General features: G+C 39.3%; 1 protein-coding gene across 1 annotated transcript in view; it reads left to right on the forward strand.

Annotated features, from left to right (window-relative positions):
* LOC112400296 (zinc finger protein 699-like) overlaps window positions 1-22,934 on the forward strand; it is a 65,781-nt gene extending 42,847 nt beyond the window's left edge. The window contains exons 7-13 of the mRNA XM_024746006.1: window positions 10,460-10,655; window positions 11,772-11,897; window positions 12,454-12,542; window positions 13,471-13,597; window positions 19,137-19,232; window positions 19,746-19,828; window positions 20,336-22,934. Coding sequence (XP_024601774.1) covers window positions 10,460-10,655; window positions 11,772-11,897; window positions 12,454-12,542; window positions 13,471-13,597; window positions 19,137-19,232; window positions 19,746-19,828; window positions 20,336-21,118 — 1,500 coding nt within the window. The 3' untranslated portion in view covers window positions 21,119-22,934. The remainder of the gene's footprint in view (window positions 1-10,459; window positions 10,656-11,771; window positions 11,898-12,453; window positions 12,543-13,470; window positions 13,598-19,136; window positions 19,233-19,745; window positions 19,829-20,335) is intronic.
* The last annotated feature ends 860 nt before the right edge of the window (window positions 22,935-23,794 follow it).

Below are 23,794 nucleotides of genomic sequence, written 5' to 3' on the forward strand. Positions count from 1 at the left end.
GTTTTTTCCCAGCGTTATTGAGACATAATTGACATATAACATTGTGTAAGTTTAAGGTGTACAATATGCTGTTTTGATACATGTATCTATTGTGACATGTTTACCAAAAGAAGGTTAGTTACCCATCCTTCACCTCATGTAACTAGCATTGTGTTTTTGTTGTTGTTAGGGTTTGAACATTAACTTCACTCCCATAGTAAGTTTCAAGTACAAAACACCATAGTGTTACCTATTGCCACCATGATGTACATTACATCGCTGGAATCTGTTTCATCTTATAACTCTAACCAACATCTCCCCATTCCCATCACCCCTCAGCCCCAGGCAACCACCATCTACTCTGCTTTGATGAGTTCAATATTCTTAGATTCCTCATGTAAGAGAGATAACACAGTTGTTTGTCTGACTTATTTCACTTAGTATAATGCCTTCAAGTTTCATCCATATTGTAGCAAATGGCAGGTTTTCCTTCTTTCCCCTGGCTAAATAATATTGCATTGTATGTACTATTAGTATATCACATTTCTTTATCCCTTCATTCATCAATGGCCACTAGGTTGTTTCCATCTTTTTTCTGTTGTGGAAGATGCTGTGATGAACATGCAATGCAGTTATCTCTTCAAGATAGTTTTGTTATCGCCTTTCGACATACATACCCAGAAGTGCAATTGCTGTATCATATGTCAGTTCTATTTAAAATTTTTGAGGAATTTCCATATGGTTGTCCACAGTGGCTATACATTCCCATCAACAGTGCCTCTGGATTCCCCTTTTCTACACATTGTCGCCAGCATTTGTTTTCTTTGGCTTTTGGGTAATAGCCAGTCTAACAGGTGTTAAGGTGGGAGAATTGTTTTCATGGTGTCAGATCCCACACTGAGGTGTCTAATATGAGGTTTAAACCCCTCACGCCCTAGGGAGATTATCCCAGCCTGTACTATATTCCCCTCCTTTCCTGTGTCCCCTCCTAGGGGCACGGGTCCTGACCTGATCGCTTCTCCTTTCCTCCTACCCAACTTCGTGTGGGTCCTTCTCTACAGTTTTGTTGTTGTTGTTTGCAGAAGAGTGTTTCTGACAGTTTCCAGTTTGTTTTCAGTGAGAATCTCCCCACATACAGATGTATTTTTGGTGTGTTCATGGGGGGAGGTGCACTAAGGGTCCTCCTACTCCACCATCTTGATCTCTTCCTGATAATGAAGTTAATTTTAAGTGAGCATTCTAGAATTCATAAGTTACCTGATATTACAAACTGTGATCTTGGGTATAATACAAATCATCTTTCTGTTTAACTTCCTCGTCTGTAGAATAGAGTTAAAAAAATTCTTAACTGAGAGGGTGGTTGAGAGGAGGTAACCAAAGTACTTATTAGAATAGTGTTTAGGACATAGTAATGGATCAATAAGTGTACACTATCGTATTCACCACATTAATAGGCCAGTGTAGTGTTTCAACTAATGCACTTTTCAGACAGAAAATTTGATTTTCCCTATCACCTTTCTAAATTTTTAACCTTGTGGGACAGTATTTTTTTAATCTCAATGCAGTATAATTCTTAATCATTTTTAATCATAGAACTTAAAGCACTCTAGGAATAAGCAGATAATATATGCACATGGTAAGATATTAATAAAGGTTGATATCCTTTCTACCATCTATTATGAGGTTGGTATATTTCAAATTAATTGAATACCATTAGTACTTTATCCTGGATGCCTGACTGACCATTACATTTTTATTTTTATGCAATGAGACCTTGACCAGGTTGAGGTCATGGACTGATAAATATCATTTTTCTATATAGTAGAAGGTAGCACAGTGTAGGTGGAGACTAGGCACAGCTCTAGTTTGTGTAACACTGAATAAATTATTCACTATATTATGACAAAAAGTGAAGACAATTTAACAGGTACCTCCAGTACCTCTCTTCTTCCCTGGAACCCTCACCTTCTATAGACACCTCCAGGAATGCCTGAAAGAGAAAAAAAAGTATGGTTTCCTTGTGTTTATTATCAGGACCCTCAGTGGAATCTGTTTCTCTAATAGTCACTGCACGATTAAGATTCATAGAATAAAGGGTGGGGTTTGAAAAGTTCTACAAATAATAAAGGGATAAAAAAGTGAGGATAGAAATTTCTCAATTACATGTCAAAAAGTGAATGTGAAAAGATTCCTGTTTCCTTCACAGAATGTAGGAGGAATTGGGAAAAGGTAATCACTAATTTTACTACATACACATCAATCTCTGTGTTTTTTCATACATCATGTCCTGTACATTGATATACTTAACTATATCAAAAGAAAACTGTAGTCTTATTAAACTGTTTTCTACTTACTGTTTTATTATTTGCTAGAATGAGATATTTTATTAATGAAAATAAAGTTCAATAAATGATTTTGAAATAAAATGATATCTGTTGAAAATTTCAATGAAATATGAACATTTTAACAATACGCTTCCATTGATTTCTTCATCTGTAAAATGGAGATAGATAATAGCATTTCCTTATGGGTTTCCGTGAAAATAGGAGTAATGTACATAAAATGCTTGTCATGTATTGTGGAATGTAATGCCTATTCCTTTTTCCACCAGGGTGATTATAGCTTTTTTTTTTTTTTTTTAATGCTTGAAGTCTGCGGTTCTTAAAATCTATTTTTGCAAAGTGAACCTTTTTTTTTAAAATAAATTCTTCCTAGAGTTTGATGATCCCTTTGGAATAAAACTTCAGGTTTCTGTGTGTGTGTGTGTATGTGTGTCTATACACATATATCTCAAATAATATTTTAAGCCTTATGAAAAGCTACATCCCCCAGTCTTTATTCTGACTCCCACAAACAACTTGTTTGTTTTTCTGGTTGTAATTCTGTATTTCTAAATTAGCTCCTTATACACCTTTTTCATTTTTCAGCTTTTGATTTTTTCTAATTACCTTCTTCTCTGAAAAAATTAGCATGTAGTTCTCTTGCTATTTTAAAACATAATTCCTCTCCCCCAATATAATTATATAATAAATTAGGATAAATCGAAAGTCAGTGTCTATTGTTTTATTACATAGATGTTTACCATTTTATGCCATATGAGTCTGATCCAGATTTTATTTTATTTTATTTTATTTTTGACCCAGATTTTATAAATACATTCTCTTTCTCACTTTTTTCTTTGGATTTTTTAAATGGTAAAATTCCTTGTTTCTTTGTTTTATTTCTATCAATTCATCACTGGTTCATCCTCTCCAGCATAAATTTAAATCTCTTTTCAGTAGATCCAAATGAATGAGACAATTTACCAGCTTCATTTCCTGCTGGGGGGCATCCCTCTTGGGCCTGTACGTACACACACACATACATACATATACACACTGTATCTGGAAGGACAGAGGAGAAAATGATGTTTATCTTTGGGAGAAAGGACCGGGAGACGGTATGGGAGTGAGAATATTTTACTGACTACCACTGTTTGAAGATGTCCTATATGTGTATCTATGACCTAGCCCCCTCCCCCACAAAAAACCATTTAAAAAAAATAGCGTTAGATCCCTATCTACTGGCTTGTGACAGCAAGTTAAAGAGAAAGGTGAATATATGATCCAATTTTTTAAAAAAATTTAAGAACATCAGTAAAAACAAGAAAAAAACATCCTGAACATGAGCATATCGTTTAATTGGGCTGTGTGAGGCTCCGCACTGAACATGGGGAAAGGCTTAAAGAAAAGTTGTTTGTTTAGCATCCGTCTACCTGTACAGCCTGGGGAATCCACGGAAAGCCCCGTCTTCATCCACGTCCCTGGAGCTGATTTTCTCCCACTCTCCTGCCCGCCTACCCAAGCCCCACCCCCCCCTTATCCCCGCCCCTGGGCCTAGTCTCTGCCCACCTTCAGGCTGAGACTCTAGCACCGCCCTCCAGATCCGGTACCCAGCCACAGCCCCGCCCTCAGTCCCGTCAAGAAAGGGGTGTCCGCCCACAACCCTGCCCTCTGGGTTTGGTTCCGCCCACAAGCTGGTACCAGCCCACAGCCCCGCCCCAAGAGTGGGTCTCAGTCGCTGGCGCTGACCCAGCCCACGGCCCAGCCTTGCACTCACTAAGCAAACGAAAACACCTCGTCGGAGGCTTGGGTGCGAGGCCGCCGCCCGGCCAGCCGCCTTAACCCAGAGCCCTGCAATGCCCCGCTATCCGCGGTGCTAGGCACCGGAAACTGAAGCCCCTGGCTACTGCTCGAGACCGGAAGCGGAAGCGCCGGATGGTGCTGAGGAAGGAGACGCGGGGTGGCTCGCTGCGCTGTGTGTAAAGTTTTCTCCGTGGGGGACTGGGTTCACGTGGTACGTTCGGCCTTAGTGCGAGGGTCAGGACTCTGTGAGCGGCGGGCAGTCCCGGGGCTCCTGTAGGAGTCTAGGGAGGGGCATGGGTCTGGGGCACCCCCGTCACAGGCTCCGGCGTTCCTCTCCCTTTCTCGCGAGCAGCGTTTCGACCCCTGGGGCGTCAGGCTCATTCCGCTGGTTGGCCCAAAGCCTCCGTTTCCTCCTAGCTCTGGGCGCCGCCGTCCCCTCTTCAGAGTTCCCCCTCTCCCCATCACCTTTCCTCGGTGTTACTTTGCTCCCTAGGGGACTTTTAATCACGTGTGGAGGCATTGTTTTGGTTGTTACAAATGGGAGGGGCTGCTACTGGCATCTAGTGTGTGGAGGCCACGGGTGCTGCTGGACATCCTACAACGCACTGAACAGCACCCGTGACAAAGCATTATCAGTACTGCCGAGGTTTGGAAACCCTGCTCTAGGGTCTTACAGCCTTCAAAGCCCTGAATGAACTTAAAGGTTAGCTGAGTCACTTTTAGCGCCCTTGAGTGACAAGCCGTATTAAAAGCGTCTGGAGTCACAAAAAAATCACTATCCAGCCAGAAGAGTTCAGCAAGGCGAATGAATGCACACCGCATGAAGCCGCCTTCTCCCACTTGGAGAGCAGGTGGCTGGATAGGAATCAGGAAAATCCAGTCATAGCCAACAATTACACGTTCAATCAGTACAGTAAATACAAAAAGGAAAAGTGAGTGGTGTGGCCTTTGCATCCAGCAGCTATATTATGCCCTATAAAAGGCCTCAAAAGAAATCTTTGTACCCTTCTTTTTTTTCCTACAGACAAGTTATCTCTGGAGTTCAAGTTTAAGTTGAAACCAGCCTCAAGTTTCACCTGTCCTCACTGACCCGTGGATTTCTGCGTGACCAGGTGAGTACCGTGTGGAACTTGTAACAATAGTGCCAGCAGCCTCAGCTGGCAGAACTGCTACTAGGCCTTCCCTGTGCTCAGGCGTAAACACAAGGAGTCACTAAGAGTGAGTGTAAATAAGTAAATACAGTTATGTGCAAATAAATACACATTAAGCAAGCATGTAAGTAACTGTAAATAAGTAACAGAAATATAGATTTACTTGCATTCCATAATACTAAAAATTTTAGGATTTTATATATAAGTATAAATATATAAATTTTTTATGTGTATATCAAGATTATTCAACAACATTCCTCAGGCCCAGTTCAGTTTGACTTCTAAAACCCTATACATCTTCCACAAAGATTCAAAATATAGGGGTACATGGGGGAAAAATAATTTGAACTTCTTTATATTGGCAACAAATTTAAAATTGAATTGACCAGCAACCAGATGTATTTTCTGTTTGCAAGTGTTTTCTGTTTGGTTTTGTTTCTTGTTTTGTTTTTTGTTTGTTTTATTTTTTCTTCATGATATTTAAAATCACTTGGAGGAGTACTAAGCAACAACTTGCAGATTGAAGGGTAGGGCAATAGTTTCCAAAGATTGTACTCTACAACTTGGCTTCTATAAGAATTAACTTTGTTTCTCTAAACTTTTATGAAATAACAGTCTGGTGATTCATATTGCAGAGAACCATTTTGAGTAATTTTATACTGTTGGGTTTTATCAATTGTATGTGTGCGTACGCCTTTTTCATTCTGTCTTTCCTGTGACATTCTTAAGGGGAACGTTTGCTTGTCATGCAGTAGATATTCTTCAGGTGCACAATTTATGGTGACCAACCATGCTCTTTTATTCAGGACTGAGAGAGAGAGAGAGAGAGAGAGAAAGAGAGATCTTTTTGAATAGTATTTTTGTTTTCTTCTGATAAATACCCGGAAGTAGAATTGCTGGATCATATAGTAGGTCTTTTTAAAAAATTTGAGAAACCTCCATACTGTTTTCCTGAGTGTTTGCACTGGTTTATATTTCTCATAGTGCACAATGGTCCTCTTTTCACCACATCCTCACCAACACTTATTTCTTGTCTTTTTCATAGTAGTCATTCTAACAGGAGTGAGGTGATATCTCATTGCAGTTTTGATTTGCATTTCCCTGATGATTAATGATGTTGAGCATCTTTTCATGTACCTGTTGGTCATCTGTATGTCATCTGTGGAAAAATGTCTTTTGCCCATTTTTTAAATCTGATTGTTGTTTTGCTATTGAGTTATATGAGTTCTTTGTATATTTTGGTCATTAACCTCTTATCAGATATGTGATTTGCAATTGTTTTCTCCCATTCGGTAGGTTATCTTCTCATTTTGTTGATGGTTTCCTTTGCTGTGCAGAAGTTTTTTAGTTTTATGTATTCTCACTTGCTTATTTTTGCTTTTATTGCTTTTGATGTCAGATTCAAAAAATCATCACCAAGACCTATGTCAAGGAGCTTACCACTTATGTTTTCCTCTAGGAGTTTTATGGTTTCAGTTTTTATGTTCAAGTCTTTAATCCATTTTGAGTTAATTTTTGTTTATGGTGTGAGATAGTGGTCCAGGTTCACTCATTTGCATTTGGCTCCCCAGTTTTCCCAACAGCATTCTTTGAAGAGACTGCCCTTTTCTCATTGTATATTCTTGGCTCTTTTGTCATAAATTAATTGGCCATATATGAGTGGGTTTATTTCTGGGTTCTCTATTCTGTTCCATTGAGCTATGTGCTAATACCATACTGTTTTAATTACTGTAGCTTTGTTGTATAGTATAAATCAGGGCATGTGATGCCTCTGGCTTTTTTCTTCCTCAGGATTGTTTTTGTGGATCCATACAAAATTTCTCTATTTTTGTGAGAAATACCATTGGAATTTTGATAGGGATTACATACTGCTTTCGGTAGAATGGACATTTTAACAACATTCATTCTCAATCCATGAGCACAGAATATCTTTCCATTTATTTATATCTTCTTCAGTTTCTTTCATTCATGTCTTGTAGTTTTCAATATATAGGTCTTTCACACCCTTGGTTAAATTCCTAGGTATTTTATTCTTTTTGATGCAATTGTGAATGGATTATTTTCTTAATATATTTTTCTGATAGATCATTATTAGTGCAAAGAAATAACAGATTTTTGTGTATTGATTTTGTACCCTCCAGCTTTACTGAATTCGTTTATTAGTTCTAACAGTTTTTTAATGAAACCTTTAGGGTTTTCCATATGTAAAATCATGCCATCTGCAAATAGTGAAAAAGTTTTACTTTTTTCTTTCCAATTTAGACGCCTTTCATTTCTTTTTCTTGCCTAATTGCTCTGGTGAAGACTTGCAATACTAAGTTGAATAAAAGTGGCAAGAGTGTGGGCATCCTTGTCTTGTTCCTGATCTTAGAGGAAAAGCTTTCAGCTTTTCAGCATTGTGTATGTTGTTAACTGTGGGCTTATCATATATGGCCTTTATTATGTTCAGGTGTGTTTCCTCTATACCTGCTTTGTGGAGAATTTTTATCATAAATGGATGTTGAATTTTGTCAAATACTTTTTCTGCATCTATTGAGATGATCATATTTTTTCTTTATTTTTTGTTTATGTGGTGTATCACATTTGATTTGAACCGTCCTTGTATCCCTGGAATAAATCCCACTTGGTCATGGTGTATGATTACACCATGGTGTATGATTTAATTTATTGTTGAATTTGGTTTGTTAATATTTTGTTGAGGGTTTTTGCATCTGTATTCATCAGGGATGTTGACCTGTAATTTTCTTTTTTTGTGGCATCCTTGTCTGGTTTTCAGTATCAGGGTAATACTTTCCTTGTAAACTGTGTTTGGAAGAACTACCCCCTCTTCTGTTTTTGGCAAGAGTTTGAGAGGGATTGGTATTAGTTCTTCTTGGAATGTTTGGTAAAATTTATCTGTGAAGCTGCTTGGTCCTGGACTTTTGTTTGTTGGGAGGTTTTTGAATACTGATTCAGTCTCCTTGCTAGTGATCAGTCTGTTTAGATTTTCTGTTTCATCAGAGAAATAGAAAATATGAACTGCCATGTTGGACAGAGCAGAAGTATAGAACATTTCCATCATACCTGAAAGTTCTGTTGAGCAACACTGGTATAGAGTGGCCCATCCTCTGACCCTCTCTCAACACTGACTCCAGGTGCAGGAGTCACTGAATCTGTAAACTGAACAAAGACCCCTCCTCCCCTAATAGGAGACTTCAGCTGCCAAAAGACCTGGAGAGGGTACTCAGGACCTGAGAGTGTCCTGGGCACCTTCCCAGCCTGCTTTCCTCTTGGGGCTTTGGGGGTGTCTGGATCCCACCCCTCCTGTCACTCCTCAGCTCATGACTATAACTATTCCTAAAGGCAAATTGGGTTTCTGGTGGGAAGAATGTAGACTTCTTCTACCTGAAGAGAGTAGAGAAGATCTTCAGCAATTATCTGGGTCTGCTGTACTCACACTAAGACCTCAGGGAAGATTTGGTATGAGAAGCTGTTCAAGTTTCCTATGGCTGCTGTAACAAACTACCATAAACTTAGTGGTTTACAGTAACACACATTTATTTTCTTGCTCTGGAGGTCAGAAATCCTAAATGGGTTGGCAGGGCTGCATTCCTTTTCCATCTAGTAGAGACCACCTGTATTCCTTGGCTTGTGGCTCCTTCCTCCATCTTTAAAGCCAGTGAGAACATCTTTAAATCTCTCTCTCTTTTTCTCTGACCTCTGCTTCCATCCTCACATCTCCTCTAACCCTGACCTTCCTGCCTCCCTCTTATAAAGAAGAACCCTTGTGATTTCATTGGGTCAATATGTATATTCCAGAATAATTTTTTCCATCGCCAGATCCTAACCTTACTAACATCTGCAAAGTCCCTTTTGCCATGTAAGGTCACATATTCACAGATTCTGAGGAGTAGACCATGGACATCTTTGGGGCAGAAGCATTAATCTGTCTACCCCACAGACCCAGGAGTCAAAGACTCTCTGCAACAATTTTTCACCTGGACACTCAACTGTAGTGTCCAGTGTTCCCCTCCCTGCACACACTTTATTGCTTTTATCTTTTGGATGCAGGAAGGACACAGATAGTGACCTTGAGAAGCTCGTTTTATGGAGTTACGTTGTATTCTGTAACTCCAGGGAGAGGAGGCATTCCCTTATAGAAAGGAAACATACCATTTCTGTTGCTTTGTACCTTGATTTTGTTGTTGTTGTTTTTGTTTTTCATTTAAATTTATTGGAGATAAAACTCTCCATCAATACCTAGAGATCGTATCTTTCTTTTTTTGGCTTCATGCTTCTTATGAGGATATTCCGTAGTTTACTGAACCAATTTCCTATATATAGCAATTTGTGTTGTTTCCAATCCTTTGATATTATAAATAATGCTACAGCGAGTAACCTTGCTCTTGTCTTTTAGTATTTGTGTATCTTTCAAATAGATTCCTTGTAGTGTGATTGACAGGGAAATGATCAATGTTTTTGCATTTTGCTTGAGGATAACAAATTTCCTTCCACAGGAGTTCTACCCCAACAGTGTATGAGAGTGCTTTTTTCTACAGCCTTGCCAATGAAAGATGTGGTCCCCTGTGTCTTTGTTGATCTGACAGATAAGAAATGGTATCAGTGTAGTTGCAATCTACATCTTCGTCCTGTGAATAAGATCAATGATGATTCTACTGATTGAATTGGTAGTGGTGGAAACCAAATTAAACTGTGTCTCAGAGTGGGTGGGACATGAGGAAATGAGACAGAGAGTAAAAAAAAAAAAAAAAAATGATGAGGGAGATAGACTGGGTGGTAACTAGAAAGAAAACTATGCCCTTAGGATAAATGTGTCTCACTACCAAAAACACTTCATTGAGTTTAAAGGGTGTGAGGGAGTCCAGTAGAGTGGGAGAGCTTGCAGGGAAGGGTAAAGGAGAGAGAATCGATGGTGTCCAGCTCCTAAAAAGGCAGATGGAGTGGAACACAGAACAGAACTGCAGAGCCCAGTATTATAGAGAAGGCAGGTCCTGGTTTATAACGAGAGAGGGAGGAAACCATGGTGCAGAATATAGTTTTGGTGGCAAGATACGAAGGGTAGATTCCTTCTCATGGAGATGACTTTGAGAAGTAAGGTGCAGGACCATCTGCTGAAAGTGAGGGTGTATTTGTTATGTATTGCTGCATGACAGAGCATCCCTAACCTTAGTGACTAAAACAATAATCATTTGCCATCTCTCACAGTTTTTGTCGTTCGGAATTCAGGAGCAGCTTAGCGGGAAGGTTCTGGCTTGGGACTTTCATGAGGCTGCAGGAGGTTATCAGCTGGAACTGCATTCATCTGAAGGCTTGGCTGGTGCCGAAGGGTTCACTTCCAAGGAGGTTCCCTCACATTCTGGCACATCAGTGCTGACTGTTGGAGGGGACAGTTCCTTTCCAAGTAGGTCTCTCCACAGGGCTGCTTGAGTGTCTTTGAAATATGGCAGTTGCCTTCCCTTAGAGCAAGCAGTTCAGAAGACTAAGCAGAAGCTACAGTGCCTTGTAGGGATCTACCCTCAGAAGTCATCGCCACAAGTTTCTGTTGGTCACACAGGTCAGCCCTGATTCAGTGTGGCTGTGAATACCAGGAAGCTTGGATCATTCAAGCTATTCGGGAAGCTGATAACCATAGAGGGAAGAGGTGAGGCTGTGTGAGATTTAAAGAGATAAGAGAAGGGTTCACGAGTAGGAAGTTACACTGACTTATAGTATTGCCCTGCGGTGTTGAGGGCTCTTTTCACGTTGCTGACCATGCTTTTCTAGAGGTGGCAACATGACCACTCTTGTGCAGGTTGGTCTGCCCAGATGTTGCCATGAGCAGGCAGATGATTGGAACCATGCCTGGTTGGAGTTCTGCTGGGCCAGAGTGAAGGTAGGATGTAGGGGTGAGGAAATTTGTTGAAATGAAGGACGGTGAGACCCAAGCTGGGAAAGTAAAAAATGAGGAGAGGAGGTGGCTCTAGCAGGAGGGTGGGAGAGTGTGTGGACTGAGCCCTTTGCGTGGGAGAAGAACACATGTAGTGAAAGAAAAGCAATGAATGATCAAGGTCGAAGTTTGGGAGATTGGCTTCAGAGAGAGAAATTTCTGAACTATTGTTGTAGGTGTAGAATCATGTCCGGTGATAACAAAGTCTAGGGTGGTGCCTGGGGAAGTGCGTGGCCAAGGTGGAATGAGGACAGACTCATAGTACTGTGAGGGCCACCCTCCTGGGCTCTGATGTCACTCGAGTGCGGTAGGATGGGAGGTTGAAAGAATATTGGGAGTCAGGGGCCAGAGTCTCCAGTGAATGAGGGATTGTAGCTGGGAATGTGTTTGTGACAACCACGTGGATGGGAAGAATGTGCCCTGAGACTCAGTGAAGCTGAGGTTTTAAGGTGGATGGAGAAGTAGCCACCATTGTGGGCAGAGGCAGATGCATTTTGAAGGAGGAAATGGTGGACAGGCTAAAGATTTGTCCTCAGTACCCTGGAGAGGGAAGTTGGTTGTGAAGACTTTGTGCTTTCCCGTTTATTCCAGAGCCCTGTCCTGAGTGCACTGTGGGGAAAAGAGGAGGAGCATCCTCGTTCTTCTGCTCCCTGTTGTTCAGGAAAACTTACTGTCTGAATCACGGGATGGCGACCATGGTTCTGTCCCCCTCTTGTGGTGAGTTTGGGGGTCAGCCCTCAGAGCCCAGGTGTTAAAGGCCCCTGCACCACAGAGCAGGTAGAGGGAAGGGACTGAGAAGTTGAGGTGGGTGTGTTACCCCATGAACCTGGAGGTCATTGGTGCCTGACTGTGGTTCTTGGGATTTGCGACTTAGCTGGTTTGAGTGTCTCTGGAGATGTCACCTGTGTGGCGAATGTGTGGGAGCTTTTGATTTATACTTCTAATTTTTTCTATAAACTTAAAAAAGAAAATAACAGTGGTGTCCTTTGGGACTTCAGTTTCTTCATCTGCAAAATGGAAATAGTAGTCTTTTCCTCCAGCGTGGAAGGGCGCTTGGCCCTATTTTCTGGCCCTGGGTGAGACAGTGCTCTGTTCCGTTTTCCTGTGGAAGCTGGGTGTGGGTGTTTGGGTGTCGGTATGTGCTGTGTGTGGGAATAGTCATTTGTGTCTGTTGGGGATACAGTCAATCACAAGTAGGTGGGGGAGCCTCCAGATTTGTGAGTGTGAGAACAGGGGGCAATCCTGGATTCTTGGGACATTTCTTCTTCTCCAGCTCAGTCTTCCCTATACCCAGCCTCTCACCAGAAAGGATGCACAGAGGAGGAAGGGTTGGCTAATGGTTTCCTGACAGACTGGTTACAGGTGAGTCAGATATTCCTGTTTCCAAATCATTATTCCTTTGACCAGAAGTTGGACTTGTTATCCTTCAGTGACCTGCAGCATCAGAGCCAAATCAGATCTTTGGGCATCTGATGGAGGGTTTGGGGCAACCCAAACAGTGTTAGCATATGTCAGCATTTACTGCAACGTAGAGCCTCCTCCACGGTCACTGTCTACACCATGTTCTGCTGAGAGGTTTTTTTTTGTTTTTTGTTGTTGTTTTTTTAATTTTATTGAAGTATAGTTGATTTTCAATGTCATGTTAATTTCTTCTGTGTAGCAAAGTGACAGAATGTGTGTGTGTGTGTGTGTGTATGTGTGTATTCTTTTTCATATTCTTTTCCATTATGGTTTATCACAGGATATTGAATGTAGTTCCCTGTACTATACAGTAGGACCTTGCTGTTTATCCATCCTATATGTAATAGTTTACCTCTGCTAATCCCAAACTCCCAATCCTTCCCTCCCTACTCTCCTGCCCCTTTGCTGAGAGTTTTAAGGGGAAGCTAAGGAAAGACATGACTGTGTCCTAAACTCAGGCAATTGGTGATGGCCATTAGGGCATCATTCATCCATTTACCAAGTACTTCTCTGATTTCTGCAATGTCCTAGGCCTATGCTCATCCTTTGAGATTGAGGGGAATTCGATTGCAGGATGTCACAGTCTCACTGGGAAAGAAAATCACCTGTGTGTTAGAGGTACATTTAACATTGGGGGTGGGCATGAATGGACAGGAGAAGAGAGTTCAGGGCTGACCCTAGGAGCATTTGAGAGCAGAGATCAGAACCCTGCCCATACAGCTTCTGCTTTGGATTCCCTGTTCCTACTCCTCTCTCATCCTTGGCTCTTTTCCTGTCCACATTGGTGGGGTTGGTCCTTGGCTAAGCCATGATGTTTGTGGTGGTTTAGGACTTGGTGACTTTTGAGGATGTGACTGTGGAGTTCACCCAGGAAGAGTGGGCGCTGCTGGACCCTTCTCAGCGAACACTGTACAGAGATGTGATGCTGGAGAACTGCAGGAACCTGGCTTCACTTGGTAAGCCTGACATCATTCCTGCATTTATTTAATGACTCAGGTAACAAGACTTTTTTAAAATTGAGGTATCATTCACATAACATAAAATTCACGATTTTAATCATTTTAAAGTATGCAGTTCAGTGGCTTTTTTTTTCATCTTTATTGAGGTATAATTGCTTTACAATGGTGTGTTAGTTTCTGCTGTATAGCAAAGTGAATCAGTTGTACAGTGGCTTTTGATAAATTCACAGTGTTGTGCATCACCCCTAAAACCTGTACCCATTAAGTGGCCAGTACCTGTTACCTTCCCCATTCCCCACTACTGGCAACCACTAATTTGCTTTCTAGCTCTGTGGCTTTGCCTATTCAGAGCAGTTCATATCAATGGAATCATAAAATGTGTGATCCTTACGTCTCATTTCTTTCAAGCAACTTAATGTTTAAAGGTTTAGCTATGTTGTAGCATGTATAGTTTCTTTATTCCTTTTTATGACTGAATAACATGCTCTTTTATGGGTATACCACATTTTGTTTATCCGTTCATTTGGTTGATAAACATTTGGGTGGTTTCCACTGACTGCCTATTGTAAATAATGCTGCTTTGAATATTTGTGTACAAGTCTTTGTTCAAACACCTAGTTTCAGTTCTCTCCACTACGTATCTAGGAGTGGAATTCCGGGTTATAGATTACTATGTTTAGCTTCTTGAGGAACTGCCAACCTGTTTTTTACAGCAGCTGCACCAATATATGAGCGTTCCAGTTTCTCCATATCTTCCCCAACATTTGCTTTTTTGAATATAGCCATCCTCCTGGGTATGAAGTGGTATCTCACTGTTGTTTTGATTTGCATTTCCCTAATTACTAATGACACTGAACATTTTTTTCATGTAATTGTTGGCTGTTTGTATATCGTTTTTGGAGAAATGTCTATTCAAGTTCTTTGCCAATTTGTTAATTGGGTTATCTTTTTTGTTTTGGGGTTTTAGAGGTTTATTATATTCTGAATACTAGATCCTATTTGCAAATGATTTCTTCCATTGTATGGTATCTTTTCATTTTCTTGATAGTATCCTTTGATACACAAGTTTTAATTTTGACGAAGTCCAATTTATGTACTTTTTCCTTTTATTTCTTGTGCATTTGGTATCATACCTAGTTATTGCCACCAAGGTCCTGAAAATTTAGCTCTATGTTTTCCTCCAAAAATTTTATAGTTTTACCTTTTCAATGAAATCTTTTATCTATTTTGAGTTAATTTTTATATGGCTTAGGAGAAATTGTCAGCTTCATTCTTTTGCATGTATTAATCCAGTTGTCCCAGCATCTTTGTAGCAAAGACTATTCTTGCCCCCATTGAATTGTTTTGGCACAATTGTCAAAAATTATTTGACCATAAAATGCGAGTTTATGTACTCTCAATTATTTTCCATTAATCTGTGTTTAGCATTGTGCCAGTACCACATTACCATTGCTTTGATGTCAGTAAGTGTGATTCCTCCTATTTGGTTCTTTCTCAGGACTGCTTTGTTTATTCAGGATGCCTTGCAATTCCATATGAATTTTAGGATCACGTTTCCATTTATGTAAAAAAAGCTGTTAGAAATTTGATAGCGATTTCATTGAATCTGTAGATGATTTTGGTTATTATTGTCATAACAATATTAAATTTTTCAATACATATCCTCTGTTGCTTATTTTTAATTTGCTTCTGTTGTGGTCAGAGTAGATACTTTGTATGATTTTATTGTTTTTAAATTTATTTAGACTTGTTTTGTGGACTAACGTGCTCTATTCTGGAGCATGTTTTCCATGCACTTGAGATGAACGTGTGTTCTGTTGTTGGGTGAAGTGTTTTATGTCTGTTAGGTTTAGTAAGTTTATAGGATTGTTTAAGTCCTCTGTTTCCTTGGTGGTCTTTTAACTAGTTGTTCTACCCATTATTAAAAGTGGGCATTGAAGTCTGCAACTATTATCGTAGAACTCTATTTCTCCCTTCAGTTCTGTCAGTTTTGAATTTGTATATTTTAAGCCTTTGTTGTTAGGTACGTATATGTAATTATTATATCTTCTTGATTAATTGATCTTTTAATCATCATATATTTTGTTGTGTCTTGTAAGAATTTTTGTCTTAAAGTCTATTTTGCCTGATATTAGTATAGTCACATTCTCTCTTTTTTAGCTGTGGTTTATATGGAATATCTTTTTCCACTTGTTGACTTTCAACCTGTTAGTGTCTTTAGATAGAAAGTGAGTCTCTTATAGATAGCGTATAATTGATTATTTTCTATCCGTTCTGCCAAAATCTGCCTTTTAATTGGACAGATTATTCTGTTTACATTTAATGGAATTACTTATAAAGAAGGACTTAGTTGTGTCATTTTGCTGTTTGTTTTCTACATGCTTTATATCATTTTTATTCCTCAGTTCCTCCATTATTGTTTACTTTTGTGTTAGGTATTTTCTAGTGGACCATTTTGATTCCCTTCTCATTTCTGGTTATATTTTTTAGTTATTTTCTTAGTGGTTGCCTGAGGGATTGCAATTATCATTTTAATTTTAAGCAATCTATTTTGATTTCATATCAACTTATTTCAACAGTATACAAAAAATTAGCTCCTGTATAGCTGTGCCCCCTCCGTATGCTGTTTTTTGTTTGTTTGTTTGTTTTTTACAAATTATAACTTTATACATTGTTTCATTAACATGGATTTATAATTTTTAGTTCAGACATTTCTCTTTTAAATCATATTAGAAAAAAAGAGGAGTCATAGCCAAACATACATGAGTTACAAACCAAAAATAAACAATTGTTTTTGACTTTTATATTTACCTATTTATTTTCCTTTATTGGTGTTCTTTATATCTTTGTGTGGATTTGAGTCAGTATTCATTGCCCATTCATTTCAGCTTGGAAGTCTCCTATTAGCATTTCTTGTAGGATAGATGTGTTAGTGACAAACACTCAGATTTTGTTTATAGGAATGTCTTCATTTCTTTATTTTCGAAGGACAGAATTTTTGGTTCACTGTTTTTTGTTTTTTTGTTTTTAAGCAGCTTGAGTATATTATCCCAATGCCTGTTGCCTCTGTGGTTTCTGATTCAAAATTATCTGTTATTCTCACTGATGATCCTGTGCACATGATGAATCTCCTCTCTCTTGCTGCTTTCAGGATACTCTGTCTTTGTCTTTCCAGAGTTTGATTATGTGTTTCAGGATGGATTCTGACTCTTTGAATTTATCCTGTTTTGGGTTTGTTAAGCTTCTTGGTTGTGTACATTTATGCCTTTCATCAAATTTGGGGAAGTTTTCAGCCATTATTTCTTTAAATATTCTTTCTGCCCGTTCTTCATTTAAGGGACTCCTATTATGTGTATGTTGGTATGTTTAATGGTATCCCGTGGGTCTTTTAGGTGCTGGTCATATTTTGTTTATTCTTTTTTTCTTTCTGTTTTTCAAACTGAGTAATATAAGTTGTCCTATCTTCATGGCTACTGATTCTTTCTTCTTGCTCAAATCTGTTGTTGAACCACTCTTCTGAATTTTTCATTATAGTTATTGTACTTTTCAATTCCATAATTTCTGTTTGGTTTCTTTTTATAATTTCTGTCTCTTTAAGATGTTTTCTGTTTGGTCAGAATTTGTCCTTATGGTTTCCTTTAGATCCTTAAGCATATTTAAAACAGTTGATTTAAATTATTGGTCTAGCAAGTCCAATGTTTTGACTTCCTGAAAGATAGTTTCTACTAAATTTGGGCGGTTTTTTCCCTGTAATGGGCCATACTTTTGCGTATTGGCCTGCCTTATAATTTTTTGTTGTTGAAAACTAGACATTTGGAATATTACAACATAGTAATTCTGGAATCACATTTTTCCCCATCCCTAGAGTTTGTTGTTGTTGCTGTGGTATGTATGTTTAGTGATATTTCTGAACTCATTTTTGTAATGTCAGTATTTGCTGTATGTGGCCACTGAAGACTCTGTTCTGTTATCTTAATGGTTAGCTAGTGATTTATCAGATTTCCTTGAACACTTGGAACAAAAAATAAAAAACTCCTAGTCTCTCTATACAGGGGCATACCTTCAAAATCAAGCAGTTTATAACTCCGCCTTAGTTTTCACTTCCTGTTTGTGCAGAGCCTGAAGGTCTGCCAAAGATGAGGACTTAGTGCCCTCTCATGTCTTTTCTGAGCATGTGCCCAAGCCTGGGTATGCACATGGCTTTCTAGATGCAAAGGAATATGAGGGAGCTTTTCAGAAAGCTTTTCAAAAATTCCCCAAAGCATTTTATTCTATACTTTTCCTCCAGGCTTCTTGGTTTGCCTTTTGCTTTCCTTTGCTGTTTCCACTTGCCTCAGGCAGTAGTGGCTAATGTATTGCCTTTTAATGTCTTCAGGACATGCCCACTGGGTAACCAGCTCAGCCTTCGGAGAGTTTGGGGTTAGATAAGTAAAGGCAAGCCCTTTGAGCCAGTCCTTCAGGGAGCCACCAGAAAGGTCAAAACAAACAACCATAGCTTGTTGAGAATAAGGTCCCTCCTACTCCCTCTAGTACTAGGAGTTGTCTTCAATGTCACAGCCAAAGCAAGGAGTAGAGGATGAGGCAAGGGTCAGTTAAAATGTCAGCTGTTTTTTGTCTTTGATTAAGCATTTTCCTGGTTGCTGTAGACTTTTGATAAGTTTTCAGAGTTGTGATAAAGTTGTTCTGGCAGTTTTTGCCAGTTTATTCACTGTTTTCATAGAGAGGGGGGCCTCTGAAGTTCCATATTCCATGATTTTCATTGTCATCATTTCTCACAAGATGTCAAGCATGTGTCTGTTTCTGGGTCCGTTACTGGGGTGTAGGAGTACAGTGATGGAGACAGACATGGTCCCCATGCTCATAGAGCTTTCTGTTTAATTCCTTCCCTATGAACTGAATATTTCCTTACCCTGACTTTATATTCTCCATATGTAAAAGCTTTATAGCTTTTGAAGTGTGTATTTAAACTTGGGCATGATTCCCACACACACACCACCACCACCAAATGGAAGATATTAACTACTTGATGACCATGAGCACATAGCCCCAGGCCTCCTGGAGCCTAAGGACTGATAAAGTTAACCCTTGTGACACCACCCTGTTCCCTCATCATCAGCCAATCAGAATTGTGCACGATCTGATCATGTACCTTGCAACTCCCCTGCCCCCCCCCCCACCTGACCTTTAAAAATGATTTGCCAAAACCCTTCGGGGAGCTCGAGGCTTTTTAGGGCATGAGCCACCTCGTCTCCTTGCATGGCCTTGCAATAAACCTTTCTCTGCTCCAAAATAAATAAATTTTCAAAAAAACCTGGGCATGGACTTTTGGCCTATGTGTGCCCTGTCACCTGGATATTGAATGAGTTGCTTGTATTTTTGTTTCCTGAGAGTTACTATATTCATTAGAATTTAGATGTAATTATTTCATTGCTCCCAAAGCCACACTTGCCCGTCTTCAGAATTCTTGGCTTCAGTTTCATGCAGTTGCTTGTCACTTGCACAGCCCCCCTATAACACGGCTTTTTTCCGCAAATAGGGTATCATGTTGATAAACCCAGTCTGATCTCCCAGTTGGAGCAAGAAGACAAGGTGATGACAGAGGAAAGAGGAATTCTTCCAGGCACCTGTCCAGGTGAGCACTAGGAAGATATGAGAAATAGTCTTTTTGAGGAATAGCTCTAGCCAGTGATTCAGGGCATGGGAGTATTACATTTGGAAATGGCAATCAGGGAACTTTGTAAAATGTCCTTTTTTTCTGACAGAGATGGCCATGAACATTTGTTATGAGCTTCCTCATGCACCTTCTTTCTTTCCTCTTTAACTTTCTGTTCAACATCTCATACTTTACTTTGGACTCAGAGGGGGAAAAAATAAAGACGTCTCTTTTCCTTTTTAAATTTAAGTCTCATATGAGCTCTTTGTCCAACTCCTTCCTACTTTACCTTCCTGATAATTCCTCCCTTTGTAAATCTCTGATCAGTCCTAATCCTTTTAGAATCCTTTTTTAATACCTGTAATTTGAATACTCATATCCCTTTCATTGCAAACTTGCTCAAAAACCCTAATCCCTCAGTCTGTCTATACTCGTGTGTACTTTTGTGTTTCTTTTCTCCGTCAGCTTAAATTTCTTTTCAATTTGTTTCAGATTTGGAGACGGTACTTAAAGCAAAATGGTTAACTCCTAAGAAGCATGTTTTTAGAAAAGAACATTCTAATGGTGTAAAAGTGGTAAGACTAACATGGTTGATTGCTGTTTTTTCACAGTAGGAGAATTCCATAAGTTAGAAAAGCCACAGAATAAACAGGAGAGTCATTAAAGGGAAATGTTATTTACATATGAGATAATGGTGTCTCAGAAGAGATACTGTAAATCAGTTGTGAATTTGGAGAAAACTATAAATTAACTCCAGACTTGTTTCTTTAGTGAGAGTTTCCACAAGTAAATATTTCCTTAAATGTGATTAAAATATTGACTGTCGAAATATAAAGTGGTCTTAAGTTTATCAGAAAATGCTCTGTGAATATGATAAGGACTTGTGGCAATGTGTCTGTCTCTCTTTTTTTAACTTCTAAGAGCTCAAACTGGGCAGAAGCCCAGTTTGACAGGCATTTAAAATAGGTAACCAAAACATCAATTATAATAATGTAACAGAATTCCTGGGAGAGAGAATTTGTATAACAGCATTGAATATTAAAAAATAGTATAAATTATAGTTTTCATTCATCTCTTAACAGGAGAGAAGTCATCTGGGAGTGAAACTCAATGAATGTAATCAGTGTTTTAAAGTCTTCAGCACAAAATCTAACCTTACTCAGCACAAAAGAATTCACACTGGAGAAAAACCCTATGAGTGTAATCAGTGTGGCAAATCCTTCAGCAGCAGATCCTACCTCACTATTCATAAGAGAATACATAATGGGGAGAAGCCCTATGGATGCAACGACTGTGGGAAAGCCTTCAATGATCCTTCCTCCCTCAGACTGCATGTGAGAATCCACACTGGAGAAAAACCCTACGAATGTAACCAGTGTTTTCATGTCTTCCGCACTAGTTGTAACCTCAAAAGCCACAAGAGAATTCATACGAGGGAGAATCACCATGAATGTAATCAGTGTGGCAAGGCCTTCAGCACGAGGTCCTCCCTCACTGGGCACAACAGTATTCATACAGGAGAGAAACCTTACGAGTGCAGTGATTGTGGGAAAACCTTTAGGAAGAGCTCGTATCTCACACAGCATATGAGAACTCATACTGGAGAAAAACCCTATGAGTGTAATCAGTGTGGAAAATCCTTCAGCAGTAGCTTTTCTCTTACTGTGCACAAGAGAATTCACACCGGTGAGAAACCCTATGAATGCAGTAACTGTGGGAAAGCCTTTAATAATCTCTCAGCTGTTAAGAAACATGTAAGAACTCACACTGGAGAAAAACCCTATGAATGTAATCATTGTGGGAAATCTTTCACCACTAACTCTTACCTTTCTGTGCACAAGAGAATCCATAATAGGTGGATATGACTACAATAACTGGGAAAGCATTCACTGATATCTTATCTCTCAGACAACTTGTGATAACTCACGCTTAGATGTATGAGTTATCTGTTGCTGCATAACAAGTTTCCCTTCAAAACATCATAGTTTTAAACAGCAAACATTTATTATCTATAGGTCAGGAATTCAGAGCCAGCTTAGCTGTGTAGTTCTAGCTCAGGAACTCTCATGAGGTTGTAGTCAAGATGTCAGCAGGAGCTACTGTCATCTACTTTACTGCTGGCTGAGGAGTCCACTTCGAGAATAGCTCAGTCACATGCCTGGCAAGTTAGTGCTGGTTGTTGGCAGGGAACCTTCATTTTCTCACCATGTAGGACTCTCCACAGGGCTATGTGTCTTTATGACGTAAAAGCAGGTTCCTCCCAAAGCATTTGATTTAAAGAAGAGCTAATGCAGAAACCACAGTGTCTTCTATGACCTAGTCTCAGAAGGACATATCATCACTTCTTCCGTATTTTAATGGTCACACAGACCAATCCTGATACAGTGTGGGAAGAGACCATACTCAGTATGAATACCAGGAAACAGAGATTGTTGGGAACCATCTGAGCAGTTTTCCATGAAATCACTGATGTAAGGCCTTCAGGAGACCCTCATTCTTTCAGTCTGTTCAGTATGAAATAATATTTAATAACTCTCATGTTAATTCACCCGTGAAAGAAACCTCATGAGTCCAGTCTTTGTGATAAGCTTTCAGCTCAAATTCACCCTAATGTGCACAAAAGATTAAGTATTGTGGATAAATCTGAGGAATACAGTGGTGATATCTAGGGAGTCATGTGACAATTCACACTAAGGGGAAAGTCCTATGAATATCATCAGAATGTAGAAGTCTTCAGGGACACTCATCCCTTAGAACACACATGAGGAATCACTACAGAGGAACACTCACTCATATAAGGAACGTGGAAAACCCTATAGCACAAGAGTTTACGTTACTGAACAGAAGATGAAGAGATTCCGAGTGCAAGTACTATGGGAAAGCCTTCAGTGTTCTCTCAACTTTTAAGAGATATAATGATTTATTCTGGAGAGAATGTCCCATTGAATGGCATCAGTATTGGAAAGCCTTCCATTTTCCCACATTCCTTAAACTGAAAAGTTGTTGCAGAGAAATTTGTGAGTATAAAGAATGAGGGAATGCCTTTAATGATACCTCTTATGTTAGGAAAGCTATGAAATTCCTGGATGCAAAACCTGTGGATTAATTTTGGGAAATCTTTCGGTGAGTCCTGTCTGTTGACTTCTGAGAAGTCACGCAGGTGGGGAACCCTAGAAGATACTCAACGTGAGATTGCCTCAGCTCTTCTCTGAGTGGCCACAGAATACTTTAAACTGGGAATGAAAAGTGTAAATATTATGAGCATGGGATTACCTTTATCAGTGTCTCATCCTTAGGGTGGGGCAACTAGCTCTTTAATTTTCAGTCTTTGCTTAAGTATAAACATTTATATCTATAGCTATACCCTAAGATAAACCTTAAATTATGTTCCATAGTTTTATATGTAATATGTTTATCATCATTTACTCTAAAAATATTAACACATTGCATATTCATAAAGGTATTTCTGATTATCTCCTGAGTGATTTAGTTTATCCTAGTAGAAATTAGACTATATTTGCTACATACCTTTTTCTAATTTAATGACATTTTTATCAAGTAAGTGGACTTTATGATATTCAGATATAGTATGTACATTCAGGTTGGTTTTTATTTTTCTTTCAAGCTTATTTAGTGATAGATGTGAATTAAAGTCTTCCACCGTTGTTACGGATTGACAAATTCTTCTTGGTAATTGTCATTTTTTCTTTACGTATTTTGATGTAAATACGTACATAAATGGTTAGGTATTGTTTTGTGAATTGTTCTTTTTTATGTAGGGGCCGTATTTTTTCATAGCAACGTATTTCAACACAATAATAAATGGTTTGGGGCTTTCCTGGTGGCACAGTGGTTAAGAGTCCACCTGCCAATGCAGGGGACACAGGTTCGTGCCCCGGTCCGGGAGGATCCCACATGCTGTGGAGCGGCTGGGCGCATGAGCCACGACCACTGAGCCTGCACGTCCGGAGCCTGTGCTCCGCAACGGGAGAGGCCACAACAGTGAGAGGCCTGCATACCGCAAAAAATAATAATAAATATAATAATAAATGGTTGAACATTTATATAGCTCTTTGCAAAGACCATGCACTCTTCTAAATGCCTTATGGATATTAACTTAGTATAAGCTTAAGAAAGGTGGACTGTTAATATCCCATTTTGCAGATGAGAAAACTGTCATGGTACACTTAAATTACTTGCCTAAGTTCACTGGCTAGTAAATGGTAGAGCCCATATTTGAATCCAGACAGTCTGTGCTCTTAAACAATAGCCTATTTATTGAGTGTATTCTATATGCCAAGCACTGTTTGAGACACTGGTGTCTATAGCAATGAATGAAACTCAAGTTTTGCCATTAAAATACATCCTAATGGTTTTCCCTACAGAAAAATCAAGAAAGTATGTTGTTATAAGTGTGATGTAGAAAACTAAAGCAGTGTAAGATAGTTAAAGGGGATTGGGATCCTGCTATTTTATGTAGAATCGGAAGGAAAAGTCTCTTAGTTAAGGTGCACTCGCATAGAGACCTTAATGAGTTGGAA

The sequence above is a fragment of the Neophocaena asiaeorientalis genome, unplaced genomic scaffold (genome assembly GCF_003031525.2).
Source record: "Neophocaena asiaeorientalis asiaeorientalis breed wild unplaced genomic scaffold, Neophocaena_asiaeorientalis_V1.1 scaffold357, whole genome shotgun sequence".
NCBI classification, from domain to species: domain Eukaryota; kingdom Metazoa; phylum Chordata; class Mammalia; order Artiodactyla; family Phocoenidae; genus Neophocaena; species Neophocaena asiaeorientalis.